This window comes from Mesocricetus auratus, unplaced genomic scaffold, assembly GCF_017639785.1.
Source record: "Mesocricetus auratus isolate SY011 unplaced genomic scaffold, BCM_Maur_2.0 Super-Scaffold_100018, whole genome shotgun sequence".
NCBI lineage: Eukaryota > Metazoa > Chordata > Mammalia > Rodentia > Cricetidae > Mesocricetus > Mesocricetus auratus.
In genome coordinates this window covers 24,560,017-24,587,075 of record NW_024429199.1, presented here as the reverse complement: position 1 = coordinate 24,587,075, position 27,059 = coordinate 24,560,017, and the positions used below count along the sequence as shown (strand labels likewise).

Sequence of the window (27,059 nt, the reverse complement as noted above, 5' to 3'; positions counted from 1 at the left end):
CAAGAGACCATCCACTGATACACCTGTGCAGGCACTTTGTTTTATTTTTCAAGGTTTGCATAGGTCAGGAGCACGCTTGATGATATTTCTTTGGAGATTTTTTTGTATCAGAACGGGAACCCTAGAACTTCATTGAGCATTACGTTATTGGGTCTGCGGTTCACAGGAAACCCTGATTGCCACGGTCTTTGCAAAGAAAAGGCTACTCGATTGGCCCTCCTAAAGGAGTCAGCTGCTCTCCTGCTCATTTTTGTGTCTTCAGTCCATACCCCGCTCCCGGTCACAGATGCCTGCATCCTTGTTTCTTCCAGTCTTGCTTTCTCTTTCCGTTTGCCTTTCTGCGAGGCTCTCCCTCCCTCTGGTTTCTGCTCTTTCTTACTCCTTCCCCCCAGCTGCTTAACTACAGCTCCCACTGGAACCTACACAATCAAAAACAGCTCTCTTCCAGCAGCCTCTAGAAGCGCATCACCTAGAGCAGAGAGACTCGCTCCTGGCACTGGACGCGCACTAGGTAGCTGGGGGCGGGGACGGTACCCTGATCCCGCCTGAGCCGCCGCCAGAGCATCTCCTCAGAGATTTGCCGTATCCGCCATCCGGCCCCCGGGGTCCTGTTGCGGTGATGCTTATGTTTCGAAGCAATGATGGAAAGAGAAAAGCCACTGCCGGTGGCATCTGAAAGTGGGGCGAGTTGCTGCAGTAGCTGCTGCTGCAGCAGAATGAGCGAGTGAAGAACTGAGCCCCGTTAGCCTCTCCATCCCGCTCCGCTCCGTCTTCATTCACCATCTCCAGGAGGTGAACCGGGAACAGATGCAGTAGCCAGGCGGGTGCCACCCCGGATCTATAACTGTGAAGTCCCTACTGTGGAAGATGGTAAACAAAGACATGAATGGATTCCCAGTCAAGAAATGTTCAGCCTTCCAATTTTTTAAGAAGCGGGTAAGGACAGGTTTTGTTTGTTGCTTTTGTTTTACATGCTTCTCGCTGAAATGCTTTTGGATGTTTGTCTAGGGTAAGCTTCGGGTTTTGTTACCCAGCCCTTCCTGAAAGCAGAGCTTCTGGTGTCAGTGGTCAAGGTGAACAGTGACCCTGACTTGACTCAGATTTGTTGGGGGTGGGGAGGGCGCTGATGAAAGGAGGGGGCTCCGAGGAGTTGCATTGGGAAGAGGGGGTTGGGCTGAGATGTCTCCAAATGGGTTTGAGATGGGGACTGAGATTTCTCAATCAAAGCCATGCCCAAGATTACAAGGCAGTTTCAAAGAGAGCTGGCCTGAGTGCAGTTAATGGCAAGCAATTTAGTCTGGGCTAATTAGGTAGCTCCCTCTCTCTTATCTTTGAAAGGTTCAACTTTTCCACACCTTTCCTCTCAAGGATTGCTGGTTTATCACCTTCAATCTTTCGAAGCAGCTTTGGCTCCTCAAATTCATTCCACCAATAATTTGCTGTGTTTCTAAATAGCAAAGAACCAGTGTGACCTTTTACAGAAATGATGGACTCAAACATTTCAAACCCTCTATTTCAAGCTGCCTCAATTTTGCTTAACACACGTGCCCCACCAAAAAGAACAGGAAATAACCTGTTTTGTAGCCTGAATTATAATTCTGGGTTATGCTGCTGTGTATATTTGTTTAAATTCCTTGTTCTTCCATTCATAGTATTAGTAATGTCACAGGGCTGTAAATGAATAGATCTTTTTCTATGCTGCACAAATAAGCTCAATTCATTGCAGTGGCCACACTGGAGGTCTGTGGTTCTGCAAATGTATACTTGAGTAGGGGGCAAGGAATGAACGGTTGTTGGAAGACTGATGACTGACATTCTTATGGAGAGTATTTCTTAAGCAATTGAAGGCTTCTCCAGCCACCAGTGGTCTCATGCTATTTAATACCCTGGGGGGCAGTTCTATCAAAATGCTTCTCACCATTCATTCATCCTCCCCATCATTCAGGCCCTTTTTATGCCTTGCCTGAAATGGCAACAGAACATAATGAATTGCAGGCTGGGCTGGATTGCCTCATTGCACTGAAGGGTCCAGCTGGAAAGCCAGGTCTACAAGCAAGCAGCCTGGAAAGCCATGGGGCCAACTGAAGCTCCCACACATCATGGTTCAGATCTCCTTCAATGGAGCAAATCAGTCCTAAAGTCTACAGCCAGAGGATATTCACTGAAACCTCAGTAAAGCTAACTCCCGGAGGTAGAGTTTCAGGTGAGGTCCTTCCCTAGCACAGCCTGCAACCTCGATGAAAGCAAGTCAGTGTGGCTTCACACCTCTCTGAGTGCTGCTTGGGTTTTCCCTATAGTCAAAGGATGACATTCCGGGAGAAGAACCTTTTGTTCAGCACTTAAATTCTCCACTCCCTTTTAACTAACTAGTCAAAGTTTGTTGTTGTTGTTGTTTGGCCTGAGGTCTGGCTGCGTTGACCAGGCTGTCTTGAATGCCCGGGTTTAGGTGTATCATCCTGTCTCTTGAGTATTGGAACTATAGGTATATACCATCGTGCCTACCTTAACTAATTCATTTGGTGGTACTGAAGGCATTTTGTTTTACTTATATCTTTTACAATATTGGGCCTCAAGAATGCAAGTGCTCCAGTGAACTATACATACTCCCAGCCCTGGGTAGTCTAGAACCCTTTTAACCAGGTATTATTAATCAAACAAGTGTCTGTGGCATACTTTTTAAACTTTTATTTTTATTTTGCAATGATCTCTTATTTTCTTGGCCATCAAAATGTACTACTAGAAATACTAGTTTGCCATCTGGTTGCATTTTGCTTAAAAGCATAATTTACCAAAGTGCTTCAGTGAGTACTTCCGCAGACCTTGGATTTTGTGAAGAGGGAGACGAAGTACAGATGTCTTCTCAAGTACTTGCAGAGAGAAAGAAATTTACACCATGAGATCCAGCAGGCAGGTTCACTGGGTTCATCCAAATCTTGCTGGACGCCAGGTCAGAGATCTCCACCACCACCTCTGCTCTCCTCACTCCTCAAGGACAGCTAGCTGAGTAGAACGTGACTTTGCATCAAGTCATTGGCAGCCATGAGGAGAAATTCCTAGATTCCTGTCCTCTTTGAGTTATTAAACATCCAACTTATTTTGTATTTTAAATGCTCACTGCTTATACTGTGATCTTGCCTTTGCCTTTTTTAGTTTTAGTGTTTTTGCTTGAGTGATTTGAGCAGGGTCTCTGTCTTCTATCCCAATTTAACATCCAGGGACTCATTATGTAGCTGAGGGTGACCTTGAAATCCTGATCCTTCTGCCTCTGATGCCTGTGTGTTGATATCATAACTATACCTCATCACACCTGGCTTATTATTGTTATTATTACATAAATAACAAGAAAAGAAATGTTTGAAATTCGAAACAGAGCAAAGAATTATCCCACCTTTTCAGGAATTCTTCCTTCTCTTCTCAGAAATAACTGTTGTCATGCTGGGGTTGATACTTGGCCGAACTTTTCTATATTCTTTACTTACAAATTCATATTCTATAAAGTTTTTGTTTTTATCCAAGAATAATCCACTTCCTTATGTTCCGTCGTTGAAGTTCCACACATTTCTGCATATATTAGTTTTAGGCCAACTAGACAGTCCTACAAAGTAAACCTTTGTCTGGTGCCCACACTGAACTGTGAACAGAACTGAGTTCTTGGGGGTGAGGTGGGGATGCAGGGCTCATGAACTCATTAAAGAAAGGACAAGTGAGTCTTCAACCTAACTTTTGATTGCAAACAGCTAAAAAACTGTTTCTTACAGTACCTCTCAGCCATCCGGAGGAACTCCAGGAGCTACCAGAAGGGAATATAGCTAATACGTCCCTGTGTTTGCCTACCAGTAGTCCTTTGTCTATTCTGTCTTTTTAATCCCATGGAAAAGTGCTTCCCCTCGATTATCTCATTAATCCTCCTCATAGCAACCCAATAGAAGAAAAATTATTAACCATACAGGGTGACTTAGAGAGATTGAACAATTGCCCAAGGTCACATATGCTAAAAGTAGTAGAGCTAAAATGTGTGTCTTGTTTGTTCAAAGATCAAGTCTCATTGTTTTATTGTAGTTGCTGCTGTTGCTGAGACAAGGTCAAATCCAAGCTGACCTCCACTCACCATGAGGCTGAGGCTGGCCTCAAACTTCTGCTGTCTAGACTCCATCTCTCAAGTACTGAAATGATGGAGGTAGGGGGTACCACCATGCCTGGTTCCAAGTCTCATACTTTTAAAATCTCACACCATTCCCCTCTCTTGTTTCTTTCCATGTTCTATATCAGACTCTCCCCCGCCCACATGTGAAATAAGTATGTCAGTACCCAATGATCAAAGCCCAGTCTCAGCAGATACTTCTCATAGCTCCCATGTGTCCTGACAGTAGCAGCAGTCACTAGAGAGAGCTCAGGAGGAGCATCTGAGCTAAGTCAGGTCCGATGCTTTTTCCAAGACCCTGTGGACTAATGCTTCTCATTCAGGGGCTTAAAAATCTTGACTAAGTCAGCTCCATTTCACTTGGCTGACAATTGCAAAACTAAACTAGGTAAGACTTGCATTCTATGTGTTAATGACAAAGTATCACTGAATCTGGTGGACAGGTTATATTTTATTCCAAGAACCTCCAAAATTTCAGTTAAGGTGAATGGAAAAAATGCCTTTCTCAGTTTTCATGTGAAAATCCGAGAGCTCTAGGAGATATCAATTCTGATAAAGTTAATCCCTTTCCTCGGGTTTAAAGATCCTTCCCTGTTTCGGATTCCTACAGAATGACCCAGAAAACACAAACAAATGATATTGCCTTGAATTTAATAATCCTTAGTGGAAATGCACCAAGTATGTGAAAGAAAACTGATAACATCCATGCTACTGTTGCCTTTTTGTCAAATTTCAAAGGCATTTGGCAGATAGAATTTCAGATTTGCAGCTAGGAGCCAAGAGTCACAGGGACGGTAGCTATATACCTAGTAGGTGGGGGGCTGAAGTGATGGAATTGCTTTGGGTTAGAAGCCAGCCTGGACAGCCTGGGATAACATAGTAAGACCTTGCCTCAAAGAAACCACACACACACACACACACACACACACACACACACACACACACGTGTGCGTGTGCCAAACAAAGCATGAACCTCAGGTGTCCGTTCATAGACCTTCCTGTATTAAAGATGAGAAAACCAATTGTGAGGGCACTAACTAACCACTCATTTTACAATGGGGTTACATTAGCTTCCCATTCAAAGCTTTCACTTGCAGACCTAGAATGTTTTCTTCTTCTTCATTATGCTACAAAACTAGACATGGCTCCTTCGTCCCCTTTTCAACAGAGTATCGACATACATGGCTGTTTTTCTGCTGTTTTGTCTTCATGCAGTCAATTGCAGACTGCTCATCAACTTTTGACAAGATGCTTGTGTCTTGACTTGGTATTTCATGATTATGTGAATTTGAGCAATTCCTTCTATTGCTTTGTAGTAACAACAGCTTTTGTAAAAACTGTCACTTACACGACACTGAGCTTGTCAGAGGCAGGAGAAGAGGCTGAATGGTGCCTCCTCAGAAAGCAGCCAGAGGAGACTGTTCTGAAGCCTGTCTACAAGGATAAGATCCAGATTCTTGACTAAGAAGATAAAAAGGGGATACCTTCAACAGGCCCTACCAAGAGAACATATCATGCCCAACGGAGTTAGTGCAAGAGGTTATTGGGGGGCCGGAGAGAACGAAAGGGTGAAAGGTCATCTTGGAGTTGAGACATGAGAGAGGCAGGCAGGCAGGCAGACAGACAGACACACAGACAGACAGACAAGTAAGAGGAGCGAGAGAGCAAGAGAAGGGTCTGTGATGGATGGGCACTTTTAAGGGGTGTGTGCATGTCACACAGCTGGTGACAAGTGTTGATGTGGGGTATGGTGGGTGGCAGTAGGAAGATCTGGAGATCAAGGCTGCTTGGGCTACATGAGAGCATCTCTCAGAAAACAAAGGAAAGGAATTTAACACAGACTGCAACACGGATGTTAGAGGAGGAAAAAGTGCTTAGGAGAAGCACATTGGACATACCTAAGGAGGGATATGGGTCTCTCAAGAGAGAGAGAGTCCCATTTAAGTGGACAAGTGACGGCTATAGACACAGTCTTGGTGGCTTCTGAGGTTACTCAAATGGCTTAAAGAATTAAGTAAAAATGTTGGGGTTACTTATTTTTATCTGGAAAACATTTCTTTGGGGAATGAAATGATGAGGTCATTTATGAGATGCTTAATGCCCTTCCCAGGCTGAAATGACAAACATAGTACACAACAGACAATATGACAATATTATTGCTATGAGCAGGATACAGGGACGCCAAGGGCTGTGTTTGGACTATAATTCGGATCTGTAATATCATTTGTGAGGTTTGATTTAACCCTGCCCCACCAAAACACACACACACACACACACACACACACACACACACACACACAAAATCCCAAACCAAGATCTGACTCTCCAACCCAAGCACTCCAGGCAGTGCTTCTAACTCTGCTTCTTGAATGCTAGGATTACAGATGGACCCTACCATGCCTAGGCAAGGTATCCTTCATTCCCAGTCAGCTCTTTCTCTCCCTAACCCATTAGTAACTCCTACCACTCACCCGACCCTCACCCTGGACAATATTTTACTCTGTAGTGGAGACTGGCGTGGGGTTCATGGTGCATCTCTGGTTAGCCTCTAAGGCTCGTGCTCCTGATTCCCACAGGCTGGGATTACACAGTTTGTGCCCCCACACCAGGTTTGTTTTCCTTGTCCCAACCTGGCTCAGTCTCCCTGGGCACTACTCCAGGAGTTCCCAGCATACTACATATTTAAATCCGTACATATGAAAGCCACCAGGAGGGCTCTATTATTATTTCAATTTCTCAGATTGAGAAAGGTGTTCCTTTGCCCTGAGACAAACACGGCTAGTTAGTGACAAGGTCAAGATTTGAGCTCAAGTTCCACTTTCCAAAGCACAGCTCCTTCACCCGAGTCTTCTTCTCTGTGACTTCAAACTCAGGAGTGAATAGAGAAGTGGGAAGGTGTGGCCCCGACTTCCTCTTTGCTCCAGCACCACTGCTGGGAGGAGGAACAAAGGAAAGCCTTCGACCTTGCTAAACAGATCTATCGCGGTCAAGCAGTGAAGTTCAGCTCCTCTGAAATGGAAATGTTTTACAATGGTCCCATAACAAGACACCTTTTTACTCATCATTTCCCTTCTCTAGCCTATTTCTCCATTCTGTTTGGAAAACAACTAAGGTCCTCCCTTAATGGCAACCCTGCAAGTTCTCTTAAAGAGATAACCTTTGCTCAGCTCTTACTGTGGCTCGGGCACTAAGCAAAACACATCAGACCTGTGCTGTAGCGCAGGAAAGGATTGAAATGCACAGAGCTAGGAAGAGGTGTGGCTGGAATTGTGATTGAGTAGCCAGCGTTAACCCGGACAAAGATCCTGCACTACATACGTAAGAAGCTGGCACTGCCCATGTATCCGTCTTGTTGTGGCACTGGTCTTGCAACTAAGACCCAAAGATTTCTGCCCCACCCTCTAGATACCTATGGAGAGGTATATTTTCCACGTGACTTCCCATGGCAAGCAGGAACGTGTTCCAGCCTGTCGCAAATCTGTCTTAGGTTTCTGCAACACAAATCTGAGCCTCTTCCAATGTAGCTGAAGTCAGGCATGGTGGCACACACGCCTTTCATCTCAAGAGGCGTGTCCAGCCTCTTCTACACGGCGAGACAGCCAATGCTACTTAGTGAGAATGTGCCAACTCCACCCCCACCCCCAAATATGTGTATCTGAAGTGTGAAAGGCTGGAAAGTCTTAAGTCCTGCCTGGGTCCCTCCCACAGCTCCATGCAGCCAATGGCCCAGCCACCTGCTTTCTCATCTGCGAATGCTATGGGGCGTGAAGGCATTTTACAGGGTGCATCGTGCCCCTGTGTTTATCAAAGCACACGCATTGGGTGAAGGGCTTGTCCCTAACGCTGGCTGCTTTTCTTCTATAAACCCGTGAGTTGTGTAGGAACCGAATGCACCTTCGTTTCGTGTTTGACTACAGATTAGATACAGTGAAACCGAAAAAGAACTTAAACCTGCCTCAAAAGCAAGTCAATGAATGCGTCCCCTTAGCAGCCACTTGGGGAAGTTTGACGTCAGTCTCCTTGCTGACCACACTGTCCGAACTACAACTTCTATTCTGTAGCGTGTTTCCTGTCACACTAAGACAATGGCCCTCTAAACTGCACAGAAAAGCATTTACCTAGCAGGAATGAACCTCTCTGAATTTGACCTCCAGCCCTGCAGAGAAACAAAGCCAGACACTAGTCATTCACTAATCTATTTTACATTAAAATAAATTACTGCCTTCAGCATTATACAGTATTGACATTATGCATCTAGGACATAAAAATAGTATTCTGATTGTTCAGGGAATTATTTTCGTGCTGGGGATAAGCGCAGGTCCTCAGGTACATGCTTGATAGTCCATTCTTCCTGTGAGCTACACTCCCAGACTTATTCCCCCTAGGTTTTAATATATCAGGAGTGGCAGTGTTTAGAAAGGGATCAAACTCAAAAGTGTGTTGTTTTTTTTTCACAGTGACCAGTAAAGGTTTACAGTTTGGACCTGGAACAGGGCAGATCCATTGGTGGGCTTGGCTATGCCAGGGAATTAGCGTGAGGTGCTCAAGCAGCGTGGGGATAGCGAGCTGTGCTTATGCAATGGGGACTCTCTCCCCCGTAACTCTCAAGAAAGTCATGAGGCAGGGTTGCCCTATGCTGTGCTGTCTTATAAATATGGTGAGTGAGCCAGGCAGTGGTGGCGCATGCCTTTGGTCCCAGCACTCGGGAGGCAGAGACAGGTGGAGCTCTGTGAGTTTGAGGTCAGCCTGGTCTACAGAGTGAGTTCTAGAATACACAAGGATGTACAGAGAAACCCTGTCTCCACCCCACCTACCAAAAAGAAACAAAGGGAGGGAGGGAGGGAGGGAGGGAGGGAGGGAGGGAGGGAGGGAGGGAGGGAGGGAGGGAGAGAGAGAGAGAGAGAGAGAGAGAGAGAGAGAGAGAGAGAATATCAAATGATAGCAGTTTTGATTGTGGAATGTTATTCTTTTAGTTCAAAGTTCTGGGGAGAAGCTAGTGTAAGCCAAACTTCTGTACTGTATCTTTTTTTTTTAAGATTTATTTTTATGATTTTAATTGTCTGCGTGTGCCTGCACATGGGCATGTGCACCTGAAGGTGTGTGCCCGGAGTCTTGAGAGGTCAAATCCCCCTGGAGCTGGGGTTACAGTTGGGTGTGAGCCGCCTGACATGGGTGCTGGGAACCAGCCCACTCTGTTCCATCTTTATACCTGACACATTATTCGCCCATCTCCTATATAATTTGAAACAACAAAAAGAGGCCTGGAGAGACGGCTCAGAGATATCTATGTGTAATGCTTTTACAGAGGGCTCAAGTTCATTTCCCGGCAACCACCTGGAACTCCAGCTCCAGGGGATAGACACCTCCCTGCCCCCTTGAGGAATTGTACTCGTGTGTACATACCTACACACACACACACACACACACACACACACACACACACACACACACACGCAGAGTGGCTTTTTGGGTTGTTTTGTTTTTATGCTGTATGTATAATCCTAGCACTCAGAAGAATTGAGTACTCAAGGCTATCTTCAGCCATATAGCAAGGAAGAACCAGCCTGGTCTGCATGAGACCCTGTCTTAAAACAAGAAAAAGTAAATTAGGCCAAACTAAATTACTAATTGCTAATGAGATAGCTCATTAGAGCATATTTCAGTATGGTAGTTCTAAGTTAGACTGTGGACAACATTGGTAACACCAGCAGAAGATTCTTCTGAGCTTAACTGGATTCTGTTTCCTGCCTGGGACAGAAGCCAGAATTCCTCACTTGTGGGAGGTTCCAGGTGTGGAGTCCTTGGTTCCATGTGAGGAAGACGGCGGCCCATTCCATGGGGTCTCTCAGAATAATCGGTTCTGAGAAGTGAAGCCATAGGTTCTGTGTGGAAAGCAACCGCTCAGACCTCAGCCTCAGTGCCCCCTTTCAGTCTGAAATAAGGACACGATGACCCCCTTGTTTTTTGGGAGCGGGTGCAGTCAGTAAGTGGCCAGGTCTGATGGCAGACTGCATGAACCCCATGATGCTGGCGGGTTCCTGAAACGTTACTTGTGAAAGGCGGAGGAGAAGGGGAGAGGAGGAAAGCAGGATGGAGAAAGGAGGCGGAAGGACACAGAAGCTGCAGGTCGGCCCACAGGCTGCTGTCTGGGTCTCCAGCGACTGCCCCTCCCCCGCAGTTGATTGACAGGAAGCGTGTGCACTCACACCTATTGCTGTGCATCGTCTTAAAATGACTTTTTAAGTATCTAGGGGATGAATGAACTCAAGGATGCAAAGAGCAGTGGGAGGGTCTGCCGTTTCACATCGCAAGCTGTCAAATATTATTCTAATTTCGTTCTAGATTTTTCCTGAGAAGCGCTCACTTCTGCTTGGTCTCTTTTCTCTCCCTAGGTGAGGACATTCACTCAAATATGCTTGGTCTCTGCCTCCCTCCCTCCTCACCCCTATAGGATTAGCTTACAGCTAGGCAAAAGAAGGAAATCACAGAAGTGATAGGCCTATTTCGGAGCTCCAGAGAAACAGAGAACGAATATCTAATCGAGGTCAGCCAGCATGGATGACCTTGAACCCTCATGGATGACCTTGATAACTAAGACATTTTAGTTTCTGAAAACACCAAGATCACCAAATCAGCTAAACTGTACCTAGGATCTAGTGTCTGTATAGCACAGAAATTTAAAAGTAACAGGGGGACCTTGTGTGAAATTCAGCTGGGTGTGGTGGTACACGCCTTTAGTCTCAGCACCAGGAAGGCAGAGGCAGGCAGATCTCTGGTCTCCTTTCAGAGTTCCAGGCCAGCCCAGGCTACATAGTGAGACCCTGTCCAGCCCCCAGACACCTGCCCTGTGAAGAACTGAGTGACAGCTGGGAGGAGTGTGGTGTTAAATGGGATACAATAAAGCTCACCACATTAGATGGTTCGGAGGATGCCTCGCATAGCCTTTGGAACCTTACAGCTAAATTAATTAGAGCAAATGATAAATTTAAAAAATATGATTGCTTCCCCACTCAACCACTTGACCTTAAAGATTAACACTAAGCCGTAACAACTTCTACCTGGCACTCATGGTACACAGGGTTGTAGTTATCACCTCTGACAAAGTGGCCCTATCTAATTTACCATCTGTTCAGCCAGTGTTTCTGCAAAAGGACGCACCCCTTCCCATTGATGAGGAAACCATGCCCAATAATCAGGTGTCGGGCACAAAATGACTGTGTTAAATCAGTCACCTGGAATTCAAAACTAATTTCAATGAAGTATAATTTGTGGCTGTAATTTTTTCATGTTCTACCCTTGCAATTACCTGTGATAATATATATTTTACTCATTCCACGAATCAGAGGACTAGCAATTTCTTCTCTTGCTTCTTTCATCTGCAGTGCTGAGGAGAAGGCCCAGGGTCTTCACATGCTAGCCAAGTGCTAAGCTGCCTCCCTGGCTCAGAAATGCACATTCCTACGTGCTTGCCTTCCTCAAGCTCTTACCTCCCAAGGGTCAGAATTTACTCAAGAAGTAAGGTTCAGACTGCCTCTCCTTAAAAATATTTTTAAGTTTCCCTTTTCTTCTTTTTGACATTCTCAGCCGCAGCCAACATGAATTCAGAATTTGTCAGGCATTATAATATGACTAAAGATAGAAGGAATTCTAAGTGTCCACCACAGTCCCCATCCAAACCCTCCTGAAACTCTGAGTGTCTTCTCCTGTTGTATGTTCTTTATAGCTCTCTGTACTTTTTAACCACACCTGCCATCTAATAATTACTATTATTGAATATTTTATTTTTAAAATGTAGATGTATTTATCTCTTTGTGTTTGGCTTGCATCTGTATAAATGTGTCACTTGTGTGCCTGGTGACCCTGGAACTGGAATCACTGAAGATTGTGAACCACTTTTTGAGTGCTGAGAACAGAACCTGGGCTGTCTGCAGGAATAACAAGTGCTCTTAACCACAGAGTCATGTCCCTAGTCCCTACTGTAGCTTTTTAATTGATGACCTCATCAGTAATTAACATCCCCCCTAGACTGTGATTTGTATCAGAGCAGGGATCGTGTTTCTCAATATACCTTCAGGTCATGGCTCTAGGAGATTTATTAATAAGCATTTGTTGAAACAAAAAGGATAAGAAATGATGAGATTCTGTCATTCAGTAAGAGAAAGGAGTAGTTCTAAAACCCATACGGAAATTCAAACTGGTTTGTATTAAATTCTGTCTGTGACATATTTGCATCCTAAATAACATGTCTTTTGATGACAAGGTTCCCTTTTGTTGTTTGCCACGCCCTATGGGGTGACCAGGCTCCCAGAATTCAACAGTGGCACAGGGAGCTTTCTTTTTTGAAGAGAGTCACATTTAGCATGATCATCCCTTGGGTTTGCCCCAGTTGCCAGGAAACTCAAGGTGACATTTAAAAGTAAATTTCAGTGAACAAATTCGATAAATCTCTACAAATAACTTTACAGTTGCTGATTTTGATTGAAACTCACATTTTTAAGTTTCATTCTCCTGTTACACATCTCCCCCTGTAAACTTCCTCAGTGGCTACCGACAGTAAAAGAGGGAGCATCTGATAGAAACACAAAAGCAGTCATCAGAGTTTCAAATGATAAAAATAGAGCCTTATTCCACCCACGTATCACCATAACGGTAACTGACAACTTGCACACACAGATGAAATTTAATTGTTTTTTTTTTGTTTGTTTTCCCTTTTACATTTTTACTTGTCCTCGATCTTATCTTTGATGGAGACTGTTTGGTTTTATGGAGTCAGGGAAGTAGAGTTTGCCATGGCTGGGAAAGCTCCTGTCTATGCAGTGGAATGGCTTGCTCATATCTTGGCTGACCTGGAAGCAAAGAAAAGAGAATGTCTGAGCTCAGAAATGCTGTTCTTAGGCACACAGTGCTCATCTCCTGGTTCTGTTTTGAAAATGCTCTCACAGACAGAAGTGGCAGCCTACGGCTTTAGTCCCATAACTCAGAAGGCAGAGGCGGGCAGTTCACTGAGTTCAAGTGACAAGGTCTCTCAAGAGAGAGAGGGCATGATGATAAAATAAAATACTCATGTGACACTCACTGAAATTAGCTACTGTGTGTCTGTATGTAGGTATATGCATGAATGGCTATGTGCTCGTATATATGTGTGGTGAGGGTATTTACGTGTGTGTGATATGTGCTTGTGGATATGTGCCTGAGTGGGGGTGGGCATGTCCAGATTGGACCCCCAGACCTGGACTTATGGTGGTTATGAAACAACTGATGTGGGAAAGGGCAACCGAATTCAGAGGCTCTTATCCAATATTTCCAACCCCAACCATCTCTCCAGCCCCAGCTGTACTACATTTATATTGCTTATCATTGCACAATAAACTACCCCAAACCTGGTGATTAAATGCAGCCACCATTTATTTGTTTAACATTCTGTGGATTAGGGCTTCATTGGGTTCATTTGGAAAACTCTGCTTCCTGTGACACTGTCTGGGTCTTTTCTTGGCTGCACTGAGACAATGGCTGGCCTAGCCAGAAAGTCAAAGAAAGTTTTATCCCCATATCTGATATCCATAGCCTCTCTCTTCATCTCTTTATCTCACTGCATAACTTGATCTATGCTTTACATACTGCCTGCCTGTTAGTAGCTGTTTCAGGGCAGTATATGGCTGCAATTGCTCTATTTTATTACTCTCCATTGTTGTCCATCTTTTACTATGCCTAATGAATGGGTTAGACTTTATCATGAGTATGTATGCACATGAAAACAGTGTGTATAGGATTCACTACTTACGAGCCTCCAGTTCCTAATTCCCATGTTCTCAGTTTTTCCTTTTCTACCTAAAAGCTATTGTTTTTCTTGTTGTCACTTATCCCTACCCCTCTCTTCATTAAATTCCCACATTTTCCAGAGCCAGCTGTGATCCCTGAGGTTCATTTCCCTAGGTAGGAGTGATATACACAGCAGTCTAAATCCTCTTCAACTCCAAGCACTTATTCATAGCAATAACCACCCTTGGCTGATTGACTGTGATATATTGGCACAAGGAGCATTTCCTTGACGCTTAATTCACAGAGTGTTCAATGATTCTGTCTCCCTTGTGGTTCACAACCCAGAGTGCAGACTTCCTTAGCTCTGCTGTAGCAGCAGAAAGATTCAGCATTAGAACACCCAAGAACTTCCCCACAGTCACACAGATTAGAAGATTCAAGTCAGCTGATGACGAGAGTCTTCGCATTATATCATGGCAATGCTTTGCTTGGCTTTTGTTTTTAAGGAAGAGTATCACTTCATAGTGCGGACTAGCCTGGAACTCACTGGGTAGTATAGGCTGACCTCAAACTTGAGGCAATTTCCTGACTCGGCCCCCTGAGCACTGGGATTGCAGGCATGAGTCATCCTGTCTTGCTTGGGTATCTGGTACCTCAGAACCTTGAGAAAATTGAAGTGGAACTCTTTGTTCTCCTCTCTGTATGACTAGATTCTTCAGTCCAGGAGTAGAAGCACAGCCACTTCGGTCAGTCCTCCCTTCTAAGCATCTTCCGGTCCTCTCTCTCACTTCCTGACAGCTGGTACTGTCATTTTCCTGGATTATGTCATCATGATCCTTCCCTGCAACAGGACCACCACCTTCTAACTGGCCTCCTCCTATGGAATCTAGCAAACTATGATCTAGAAATGCAGGTCAGAACTTGGCATCTCTGTGCTTAACACATTTCTGTGAGCATGTGTGAAGCCCTGGGTTCAATCTCCAGGACAATAAAAATCCATAGTTGTGGACCAGTGCGGTAGCTCAGGAGGTAAAGGCACTTCCTGACATGCTTGATGATGTGAATTCAATCGCTGGACCCTACATGGTGGAAATAGAGCAGATCCCTGTAAATCATTCTCTGACCTCCACACACATACACACCATGATGCTCTATGCACTCCTACACATAACACTCTAATAAATGAATGGGATTTAAATAGACGAAATCCAATGGTCCATTGTGCATCTTCAGGTCCCATTTTCAGCACTACAGAGGGTGGGCTGTGATGGGCCCTTGCTCATTCCTCTGGCCCACCATCTCTTCAGTGCTTCTTCATGAACTGAGCCCAGTTCTCCTCCTGTCCCGAATGGCTTACTCTTCTCCAACTGAGCCTTCCTGCCATTTACCTATGGTCCCAGAGGCAAGGGCATGTCTCTGCATGGAATTCAGGACTTACCTGAAAAAAAAAAAAGAGTATTTTCATTGCCTGCTACCTGAAAACTAGTATCTTCTCTAGTCATGAGCACAGTCAATAATCCATAATAGTTTTGCCAGGACCTGCAGTTTTGTCACCTGGAGAAATTATAGGTATTTTCATATCGTGTGACAATTAATTGGCGGTCGATGTAAATCAATAATTTCTGACTCTTATTACTGAGAAACTTTGGTAGTTGTGAATTTTCCTCTAGGATTATCTACTTAGCAAGGAGTCCCTTGTGATACTAAGATGCTTTTTTAAGTTATTTGGTCAGCTGGGTGTGGTAGCACTTTATACAAGACCTGTAATCCCAGCACTTGGGATAGCAACGAGGCTGTGTCCCAAGTGCTGGGATGTGGAGTTCAAGGCTTCATGGTAACATGTGGGGAAGAACTAAAACAACAAGGAAAAAAATTGCCAACTGTAGTTTGATCTAATAGATGGTCTTTGTGATTCTAAAGACTTTTACTTTATTTATTAAACTCTTTTTCTAGGAAGGGACCCTTAGTCCAAAGTGCAGAAAACCACCTTTGCCTTAAGAAACTTCCTCTGGTTTTGAACTCTAAACCCTTGACATAGCCAACACCCATTTATCTCTCGGAGCTTGTTTAAAGGTATGCCTTTGAAAGTCCTGTGTTCCTGACCCTTCAGACCCAGAAATTATTCCTGTCTGTTTCTTTAGCAAGGGGCTTTCTCTCATGTGGCCTAATTTCACTGTTACCTACCTTCTATGGATTCTAGCACAGACACAGGTTCCTTAAGGCAGTTCTAGGACCTTGTCACTTTAAAAGTCACACTGCTCCATACAGGGTGAGTGCTAGGGAGCCCTCTGTTCAGTCTTAAGTCACTCCAGCCTGTAATAGCAGTGTGCCTCATCCTGAACTGTTCATTCATATACATCTTTATTAGGAGTTTATGGATATCAGGGACTGTCTTATCCATGGGAGTACAATGGAGAAGAAGAGAGACAGAACTAGCCTTCCTGGATGATAATGTTGTCAAGAAATGACTTAGTCAATACATAAAACTGCAAAACAATAAAATTACAAAAGTATTTTTGCCTTGGTTCTACTTACACAATGCTTTTAGAAGAATATTTTATTTGCCCCTTGACAATTTTATACATGTATACAACATATCTTGGTTATATCTAACATAAATCCTTTTCCAGACTCCTGCTAATACTTCCCCCAGCGCCGGGCGGTGGTGGCGCACACCTTTAATCCCAGCACTCGGGAGGCAGAGGCAGGCAGATCTCTGTGAGTTCGAGGTCGGGCTGGACTGATAGCCTCCGAAACAATACAGAGAAACCCTGTCTCGTAAAAACCAAAAAAAAAAAAAAAAAATACTTCCCCCAGCAGTTGTCATTGGCTAATAGATCAGCTAGAGGTGGAGTTTCATGAGAACATTTTCCATCCCTGCTGGACGCTGACTGACTGGATCTTGTGGAGGTAACTATAGCCACCAGGAGTTTATGAGCGCACAGCCAGATTATGTCCAGAAGACAGCACCATGAAATGGTCCTCCTCATCCTATCTATGGTTCTTATGTTTTTTTCTGTACCCTCTTCTATAATGTTCTCGGAGTCTCATGGGGAAAAGGTTTGTTAGAGGTGTCCCATTTAGGGCTGAGCACTCAATACTAACTTATTCTCATCACAGTGACCAGTTATGATCTCTGCACTGACTGCTGCCCACTACAAAGCTTCCTTATATGACTTTTATTTTTGTTATGTTTATTCATCCATTGGAGTGGGCATGTGTGGAAGTCAGAAGACAACTTTCAGAAATTGTTTTTATCCTTCCACCACTTACATGAGTTTTTAAAAAGTATCCAAACTCAAAAATAGAAAGTGGGCTGACCAGCCTTGTGTGGTGATAACATATCTGTGATCCAGAGCTTGGAAGGTGGTATCAGGAAGATCAGTAGTTCAAAGTCATCCTTGGTTACTTGAGACTCTCAAGAAGAAAGAAAAAGGAGGGTCTGCAGAGTTGGCTCAATGTTGAAGAGCACTTATTGCAAAGGACCCTGTTCGATTCCCAGCCCCACGTGGAAGCTCAATACCTCCCCAAGTACCAGCACACATGTTGGTGCACAGACATACATGCAGGCAAAAACACTCATACACATAAAATAATAAAAATAATCTAAACTTTTTTTCAGAAAGAAAGAAAAAGGAAAGAAGGGGAGGGGGAGGGAGAGTAGGGGTAGACATGGGGGTAGGGATAGAGCTGATGAGTTACTATTTGACAGATATAGAATTTCAGTATGGGAAGGAGTAAGCAATAGTAATGTTTGCAGGATGATATACAGGTATTTGGTACCACTGAACAGCATGCTTTAAAAATGTTTAAAATGTTGAGTTTGGGCCCAGTGTGCTGGCTTACACTTATAATCCTGGCACTTGGGAGGTGGAGTCAGGAAAATCAGGGGTTTGAAGTCATCCTTGCCTGTGTTATATCCTATCTCAAACAACAAAAATTTAAAGTATGATATATTAGAATGGGAGACCTGTGCTAGCAGTAAATAAAACTAGAAGGAGGAGGAAGGAAGTGTTAGAAGCCAGGGTAGACATTGCAGCTAGCTGGTTTCTCAGCGCTGCTATTGCTCAGGCCCAGAGCTACAGTAAATACAGCCACATACTCCAAAGAATCAGCATGACACGAGTCGTCACAGGACCATCAATAGACAGCACAGCTTTGTGTAACATGTCGTGTTCAACTCCTATGACCCAAATGCTGTCCATGTCCCCAGCCCTCCTGGACACACAAGTGAAAAATTCAAGAGAAATAATGGGGGTCTTGAAACTGTTACCCAGTCTGACTTTATCTTTCCATGTCTACATTTGGTTGAAGCATTATTCTGTCATCCTGGAATTATGAGGCTGTGTGAGGAGGTACAATGGCCAGATTATATCAGATATAAGACGGTAACTAATTTCTATTTCAGTGTTTCTATAAATCACTTTAATATCTGTGCTTCCTTGAGTTTGGCTTTATTTAGTTCCTATCCATTCACAAAAGATAACTTGTGTCGATTCCAAGAGTTACTGTCATGTTCCGTAAGTGACCTGGCTCCTCTTCTCTTTCACACATTGAGTAGAAACTTTTACTGAAATGAATATTCTCCTGTCTGCAGATTTACGGGCTTGATAGTCACAGTATCAAAATGGCAGACTTGACTTGTCAAGGTCAACCGCACAGACTAATTGATTTTGGTTTTTAGTAGTTTGTCCAATAAATAAAGATCTTCTAGTCCTCCTGTTTGGCACCAGCCCAGAGGTTTCACCACGCTGAGATACTGGTCTTCAGCAAAGTCACATGGAGCATGCCGTCTAAAGGCCTTCTGCAGTGTAGTTTCAGTGGTGTCCATGGAAGGTGGTTTAAATGCGTAACTCCTCTGCAGTATGATAGTAAGACTTGTATAGCTCTTGGTGTAGCTTGGTATAGCTGCCAAATTCTGAACCATCTTCCACATCTAGAGCCTTAAATATAGATTACCAGTTTAATTCTTCCAAATTAAACATACTCTTTCCTTCTCATTCTTCTGAAGCACCCAGACAAAAACATGGTGCTTGGATGAGAATACAGCCAAGAAACAAGAGAATGACCCAGCCATGTCTGAGGATGAACTGTGACTTGGAGACTAACTTCCAATCCCATAAGCATGACTCCTACCCTCCCCGCTTCCGGTCCCCATAACTGTCCTGTCATATGGGAACCCTTTAAACCTTTGACAGTTCACCTTGGTGGCGAGCTATTGGTAGCCTTTTTTTTTTTTTTCGTCCAATTTTCTTTCTTACTTAGGGGGTAAAGTGGATATGTAAATCACGAGTAGCCAAAACTTGCTGGTGGTAGCACTTCTAATGTCCTTTTTTATTTTTATTTATTTATTTCTTTTGTTTTGTTTTGTTTTTGGAGACAGGGTTTCTCTATGGCTTTGGAGGCTGTCCTGGAAGTAGCTCTTGTAGACCAGGCTGGTCTCAAACTCACAGATATCTGCCTGCCTCTGCCTCCCGAGTTCTGGGATTAAAGGGTGTGCCACCACCGCCCAGCCTAATGTCATTTTTTAAAATGTGAGCATTTTAGTGAGTGCTAAATCCCAACACTTGCATGCATGAGTAACCGTCTCAAGAGTTTTAATGTCAGTCATATCCAGTGTCCAAACATTTTATGGACATTTGAAATTTTTTTTTCAAGACAGGATTCTCTGTGTAGCCTTGGCTGGCCCCAAACTCACAGAGATCTGCCTGCTTCTGCCTCCCGAGTGCATGGCAAAGATCGAGTGCTGTTTGAATTCATGGGCATTTTCTGAACGTTTTCTAAAACAGAACTTTGCAATTTTAATACGCTGCCTTCTTTTCTCCTAAAACACATAGCCAGAAGGCCACAGTGAAAATAAGACACAGGAAGAAGCAGTCTTCTTCCGGGGCCTGGGAAGCCTGAGGGAACGGGACATGTGGAGAGGCCGGAGAAGCAGGCAGGTCTCTGTTTCCAAAATGAGCTCGTACTGCAGCGTGTCAAAGCACTGTCAGGACAAGAGGATCTCATAACTGCCTGTCATTCCAAGATGGAGCACCCTCACACAGACTTCATACATACAGACAAAACACTGATGCGAATAAAAATGAATTGAATTATTAAAAAGAAAGAATACAGAAAATGGTGCCAGAGAGACGGCTGGGTAGGCAAAACACTTTTCACATCTCAGGACCGTAGTTTAATCTCATATCCCCACATGACGAAAGGAGAGAACCAACTCCTGCAAGGTGTGGTGCGTCTGTGTGTATGTGCGCATGCTCGAGCACGCGCACATGCATACATGTGCATAAACAAATGGAAAAACACAGTACAGAAATCACAGCTTAGAAGACAAGACTAGGTCCTTTGGGCAGTGCCAAATCCACCAAGCTTTTATGATACAAGAGAAAGAAATGTTTAGTGTTTCCCAACAGCCCATCTGTCTTTTTATGAGTTCCTTCCTTTTGAGTTTAGTGATTGTTCTCAGGGTTCATTCAATCCGTCCCTGTCTCCCCCCACCTCCACCCTCCCCATGACTCTCCTTTTTTCATAAGGGACTTTGAAGATGAACTGACAAAGTTCATAACACAAAATGTTAGATATTTCTTGCCACTTACAGAATCTAATTTCAAGGTTCATAGGTTTTACTCCAGAAATGGGGTTTTGGTTTTAGATGACTTCTCTCTCCAGGCTCATTTTATACTCGCTTCTCATATGGTAACCTCTGCTTCCACCAGCCCTGCTGTGCTAACTACTGGCACAGGGTTTATTTCAATGTCTATTAGGCAAACTCCTGCCAATGGTTCTCAGAAGGCCCAAGTTCTCGTGTTGGAAACAATCTCCACATTCCCTGATAACCAATATACTTGGAGATAAGGCCTTTAAGAACAGCTAGAGGAGTGGTTCTCAGCCTTCCTAATTCTGTGACCCTTTAATACAGTTCCTTATGTTGTGGTGACCCCTGACATAAGTCATTTCATTGCTACTTCATAACTGTAATTTTGCTGCCACTATGATTCGAAATATAAATATCCGACGTGCAATCCCCCAGGGGTTGCGACCCACAGGTTGAGAACCACTGAGCTAGAGCATTCAAGGACTTCAAGCAACCACCAGTAAGGTTGGCTGTGCACAACAAGGCAACAGGGGTGATGGTAGACACTATGGACCCAGAAGATGTTACTGGGTACAGCATATTCATACACGCCCATACGGGACCTCTGGGAACAACAGTCAGGCAGGATTTGAACTGACCTCATTTTACCAGCTGGCATCCCAGGTCTGGAACACATTCAGAGGAGTTAATCAGATTAGCATACAGTCATCTGACAGCTTAGCCCTGTGGGAAAGAAAGAAAGAGAGAAAGAAAGAAAGAAAGAAAGAAAGAAAGAAAGAAAGAAAGAAAGAAAGAAAGAAAAGTCTGCTGGAGAAAAAGGTTATCAGAACTGCTAAAACAAAACAAAACTGGGCTTCAGTTGAGCAGGGAGGGGCCAAGACACAGCTGGGACCTGCAGGAACCAAGGAAAGACTACTTGGTGGCTTTCAAAGGTGTGGTCCCTTCCCCAGGAAGTATCACAGAAATGAAGTTCCGCACTCTGACCCCACCTACTGAACTGGAAACTCTGGTGATGGGTCCAGCTCCAAGTCACCAGGCTTGTCCCATGATTAATTGTTTCATTTTCTACTAACCACCGTGTCTCCAGGGAAGGCTTAAGTTTGAGAAATAGTGACCTTGTAGATACTGAGAGCACTAAAGGTGGTCTATGAAGTGGTAAAAAGTCTGTCAGGGCACTGCCCATAGGACCAAGGTCATGCGAGTCCCTCTAGACTCCATTTATATAATGCTTCCTTCTCCGTCCACCTTATCCACGTATGGCAGCATCCATCAGTCTTACAAATCTTTGTATGAGGAGCCAAGACCATGCCACCTCAGCAGTGGCCCCTGTAGGCCATGTCTTGCCAAAGGCCATATCTCTAAAGTCATGCTCCCAGTGTTCCCTGGGATTTCCCATTATAATTGCCATAAGCCAGTTTCCAAGGCTTATCCAATCATGCTGACTATGGATGCTATTTTGGAGCAGAGCTGGGGTGGTAGATTGGACTCTTGGCAATAGGGTAGAGTTGTGCAACCATATAGGGTCTCTGTTGGTACTATTCCTGCAGTATCAGGGCAAGTGAGGGTCCCAGTTCCAATAGCTTTGATATTCCAAGGAAGAAGGACATTGTTTCTCTGATGTCGCCTTGTCGCCTAGTCTTTTAGTGGGGCTCTGCGGCACATGCGTGTATGTAATCTAAACACTATGGAGATGGAGGAAGAAGAATATGAGTTAGAGGCTTATCTAGGCTACCTTCCAAGACCCTGTCGCAAGAACAAATTCCATGAAAATTGACACTGCTACTCTGTAAGAGGAGAAATTTGTATTTTCCTGCTTGCCTATTTGTATGTTTTAACATGGGCTGATCATTTTAGTCAAGAATCTTAAGATATGAATTCTCTTGTGGGCTATTCTATGGGAGATTGTGGAACATGGTCTGAAAAACCCATGTTAACTAGAAGATTAATGTCAGTGAACTTGTATTTTAGAATGACCTCAACTTCCAGACCTACAAACTTACCTTCCAATCAGCAGCTAAAAATATTTTTACAACACCACAGCACTGGAAAATACGAAATAAGTTTGTTAAGAATGCCTTGATCTCCAAGCAAATGGGAAAGAGCAGATAGCTAAGAATATTATGAAGACTTTAAGAGCTGAAAAATGGCGAAAATATATTCAAATTGAAGCTTTCGTAGCTCTCTTCAGTGTGTGACACAAAATAGCACCTTTCCCTTCGTAGAAATTAATTTTAAAAACATTTAAAAGTCTACATCTTACTGAGTTAATATAATTGCATGTAATTTAATGAAATCAAAGGAAGTAGAACAAAATTATATTAACCAGTACCAGAACACACACACAATATCCTTCAAGGTGACTAGACCTAGGGAGTTAAAAACATGCCTAATTTCCATCTAAGCATTAATGATTCAAGCTAAAAGGTGTCTCATTTCAAATAAGGAAATCCGTTATTTTCATCTCCAGTGGCAAGGGCTTATTATTATGTTGTAATTATGTTTTAAATTGACTCCATATTTTAGTCAGAGTTGCTACACAGTAGGAAAAAAAAACTGCAGCAAGTAGTCCTATGTACTTGGCACTATAGAATATAATGCTCAGAGGAGAAAGACCCCACCCAGCCAGGCTGGGGTGTAGGCTGGGGCACACACACACACACACACACACACACACACACACACACACACACACACACACACAATATGTACTTCACAGGAATTCACCTCTCAGCTTTGAAGTTATTTTTCCTAAGATTCACTCAGTGGTTTTATAAGATGAAAAGATAATTAACACTATTTGCAGATTTCACAGATGTTTTAAAATCTATTTTTCAAGATAGGGGTGATGGCTCATTCTTACAAACACAGCATCCCAGCACTCAGGAGGCTGAGACAAAAGGATGACATATTTGAGGCTATCCTGGAATGAGATCCTGTCTCAAACAAAATTGCACACTAAGCTTGATGGTCCAGGCCTGTAATCTCAGCACTAGGAAATGGAAGCAGGAGGGTCAGAAACCCCAGGTCTTTCTCTGCTATACATCAAGTCCCACCAACACCAGTTTTTGATACCAGAATCCCTAGGACAGAGGGCAGGGGTGATCTTGATTATAGGTGCATGGGACAAAGAATCTGTTTTTCTGGGTATCATTCCATAGGAGGAATTTTGAAACTGGTTCCGGACTAAAGGCATTTGCCCGAATAGGATTTTGTTCAGTTTGAAAAGAAAAACATTGGCAGTGGACTAGAGAGATGGCTCAGTGGTTAAGAGCATATGATGCTCTCCCAGAGGACCCAGGTTCTATCCTGTCCCCTGCCCCCAAATGGCAGCACCCAACCATCTATAATAGAGGAGCTGACATCCTCTTCTGGCCTCCACAGGCACCAGGCACATGCGTGGCACACAGACATGCACACAGGCAAACATTAATATACACAAATGTTTTTAAATTTTAAGAAGGAAAAACATTGGCAGAAAGTTTCAAACTTGCTAACCAAATCAAAGTCCTGTCTGCCCCAGAGTGGTTGGTCCCATACAGAAAAGCCTTCATAGCTTATAGTCTACAGGATGAGAGCCGTGTGAGCAGCCATACTGGAGGCACATGTGTCTAAGGGATTTCACAGACTGCGTCGGGTTACTATATTTTATATTTATATAGGCCACGACAAAGTTCTGGGGGAAAGGGTTATAGGAACAAATAAAATCCAAAGAGCTATAAAAGGGCTATAAGGAAGGGATTCAGTTAATGCCTGGAATCAGAACTGCACGACTTTGACACTTCAGAGACTTGAGGATCGTCAGCAGTCCTCTTTGATGTGGGCTCTGCTAGGCAGCTGCCTTCTTTACAAGAAGGCTCCCTTTAGTTTAGGTATATGGAAAGCTGACATACGTCTTCCTGTGTCCTCCATCCTCCACACCCTCCCCCTGCACCCTCCATCCTCCACACCCTCCCCCTGTGCCCTCATCCTCCACACCCTCCCCCTGCACCCTCATCCTCCATACCCTCCCCCTGCACCCTTATCCTCCACACCCTCCCCCTGCGCCCTCCATCCTCCACACCCTCCCCCTGTGCCCTCCATCCTCCACACCCTCCCCCTGTGCCCTCCATCCTCCACACCCTCCCCCTGCGCCCTCCATCCTCCACACCCTCCCCCTGCACCCTCATCCTCCACACCCTCCCCTGCACCCTCCATCCTCCACACCCTCCCCCTGTGCCCTCCATCCTCCACACCCTCCCCTGTGCCCTCCATCCTCCACACCCTCCCCTGCGCCCTCCATCCTCCACACCCTCCCCTGCGCCCTCCATCCTCCACACCCTCCCCCTGTGCCCTCCATCCTCCACACCCTCCCCCTGCGCCCTCCATCCTCCACACCCTCCCCCTGCGCCCTCCATCCTCCACACCCTCTCCCTGTGTCCTCCATCCTCCACACCCTCCCCCTGCACCCTCCATCCTCCACACCCTCTCCCTGTGTCCTCCATCCTCCACACCATCTTTTGCAGCACAGCTGGTCAACACTGGAAAATTGTGGCCCTAGTCTATCTGACTTCCTTTTTATCCTTGTCCTTGTTTGATCTCTGTGTCTATAGGGGTTCTCTAGAGAAATGTAACTGGGAGCAAGAGGGAATGCATTTGGTCATGTCACTGGTGGACCATTGAGTTTGGAAGCTACAGGGCAAGCTGTGATACTGAGGAAGAATTCTTTCTCAAGGATATTCCACTTTTGCTTTTTCAACTAATAGAATGAAGCCCACCCTGACAGTTAAAGATAAACTTGTCTAACATCAACTGATTATAGATATTGACTATACCATAGATACCTTCTATATTAGTTATTGTTTGATTGCTGTGAAGCAGCACTCTGACCAAGACAACTCGTATAAAAATTTAATTGGGGCTGGCTTATAGTTTCAGAGGGTTAGTCTGTTATCATCATGGTAGGGAACACAGTGGCAGGCAGGCAGGCAGGGAGGGAAAGGGAGGGAGGGAGGCTGGCAAGCAGGCAGGCAGGGAGGGAATGGGGGGAGGGAGGGAGGCAGGCAGGCAGGCACTGACTGGGACAGTAGCTGAGAGCTGTATCCTGATCCATATACAGCAGGCAGAGAGAGACAGGACTGGGCTGGTGTAGATACACCTCCAACAAGCCACACTTTCTCCAATAGGACCATACCCCCTAATCCTTCCCAAATAGTCACTAACTAGGAACTGAATATGCAAAATTATGAGCATCTGGGGGGGGCCATTCTCACTCAAACTACCACACCTTCCCAGTAATAAATGGCCAGGTGAAGTTGATACACTTACTACCCATCATAATCTTTCTCTTAGCTGGGCATGGAGGTACACACCTGTGACCCCAGAAGTCAGGAGGTGGAGGCAGGAGGATCATAAGTTTGAGGTCAACTTAGGTTGTGTAGAGAGTTGGAGGTTGGAGGTTGGAGGCTAGCCTGGGGTAAGCACTAAGACTCATCCTCTCAAAAATGTCAAGGGCAAGGGAATGTAGCTCACAGACAAAATACTTGCCTAACAAGATCGAGGCACTGAGTTCCACTGACAGCACTACAAAAAAGACTAAATACACACATAAATACAATGGATCTGACCTACATGGAATATAGATAGAGACAAGGTGAAATGCCAACCATGGGTACAAACCTTATTCAGTAGACCACACAGTCTTTGAAGGTAAGAAGCAAGGAAGTGGCAATAGGGTCAAAACTCAAAACTGCATCTTGGGAAGGCAGATCCGGGAGCGAGGTGGATCATGGGTTGGAAAGGGACAGAAGAAAAGGTGAGCATGAAAGTTGCTGTCACAATGGACACTGTCATCTCCACAGAGAACAGCCTCAGTCCCATCTCCTCTTTCTTTCCTCCGCTGATGTGTGGTTGGTGTTCACTGGCATACCATGCTGTTTTTTAAAAAATATTAAGATATTCCATAATGGTTAGCATGTTGGCACTACCATGTGCCTCTAAGTACCCGCCAGTAACAGACCCAGCTGATCCTGCCTGTCCCAGAGCACACTCAGCAACTCTCTGTCGTGCCCAAATTCTGAACCCCAAAATCACCAAGAGGCCCATTTCTATGTAAAAGCAAAGGGTCTTTTATTGTAGTTGTTTAACGAACTAACCCCAGTAGCTCAGGCCTTTCACCCATTCACTACAGGGGATGGCTGGAGGAAGACCCTGAGAAACCGTGAGGCTGAGGCGGGGATCTTAACGGGCAGCCAAAGTGGAGTGTCTAAGGTTATGAAACAGTCTCAGGATTGGTGCACTTCCAGGTTTGGATGACCTGCCCTGTGTTGGTTGGTCAACTGGGCAGTTGCTATGCTTTGAACGTCACTGTCGTGCACCGTCTGTAAAGCACACCCAGAGCCATAAAGCACAGCCCCGCCAGCTAACTTCTGATTGGCTCCTTGCCACGAGGAGGGCGTCTGACCTCCTAGTGACCAGGACAGGAGCAGCAAGGTCATGCAAACACATGTTAGCCTGTCATGGATGCTAAAAAGGGGGGTCTGGTCACTTCATCTCCATAGTTCATTACCCAAAGAGACTGAAGCATGG

At 44.6% G+C, this 27,059-nt stretch overlaps 1 protein-coding gene across 1 annotated transcript in view; it reads left to right on the top strand.

Moving 5' to 3' along the window:
* Positions 1–526: 526 nt before the first annotated feature.
* Sgk1 (serum/glucocorticoid regulated kinase 1) overlaps positions 527–27,059 on the top strand; it is a 114,633-nt gene continuing 88,100 nt past the window's right edge. The window contains exon 1 of the mRNA XM_040758206.1: positions 527–936. Within this exon, the coding sequence (XP_040614140.1) occupies positions 868–936 (69 nt within the window). The 5' untranslated portion in view covers positions 527–867. The remainder of the gene's footprint in view (positions 937–27,059) is intronic.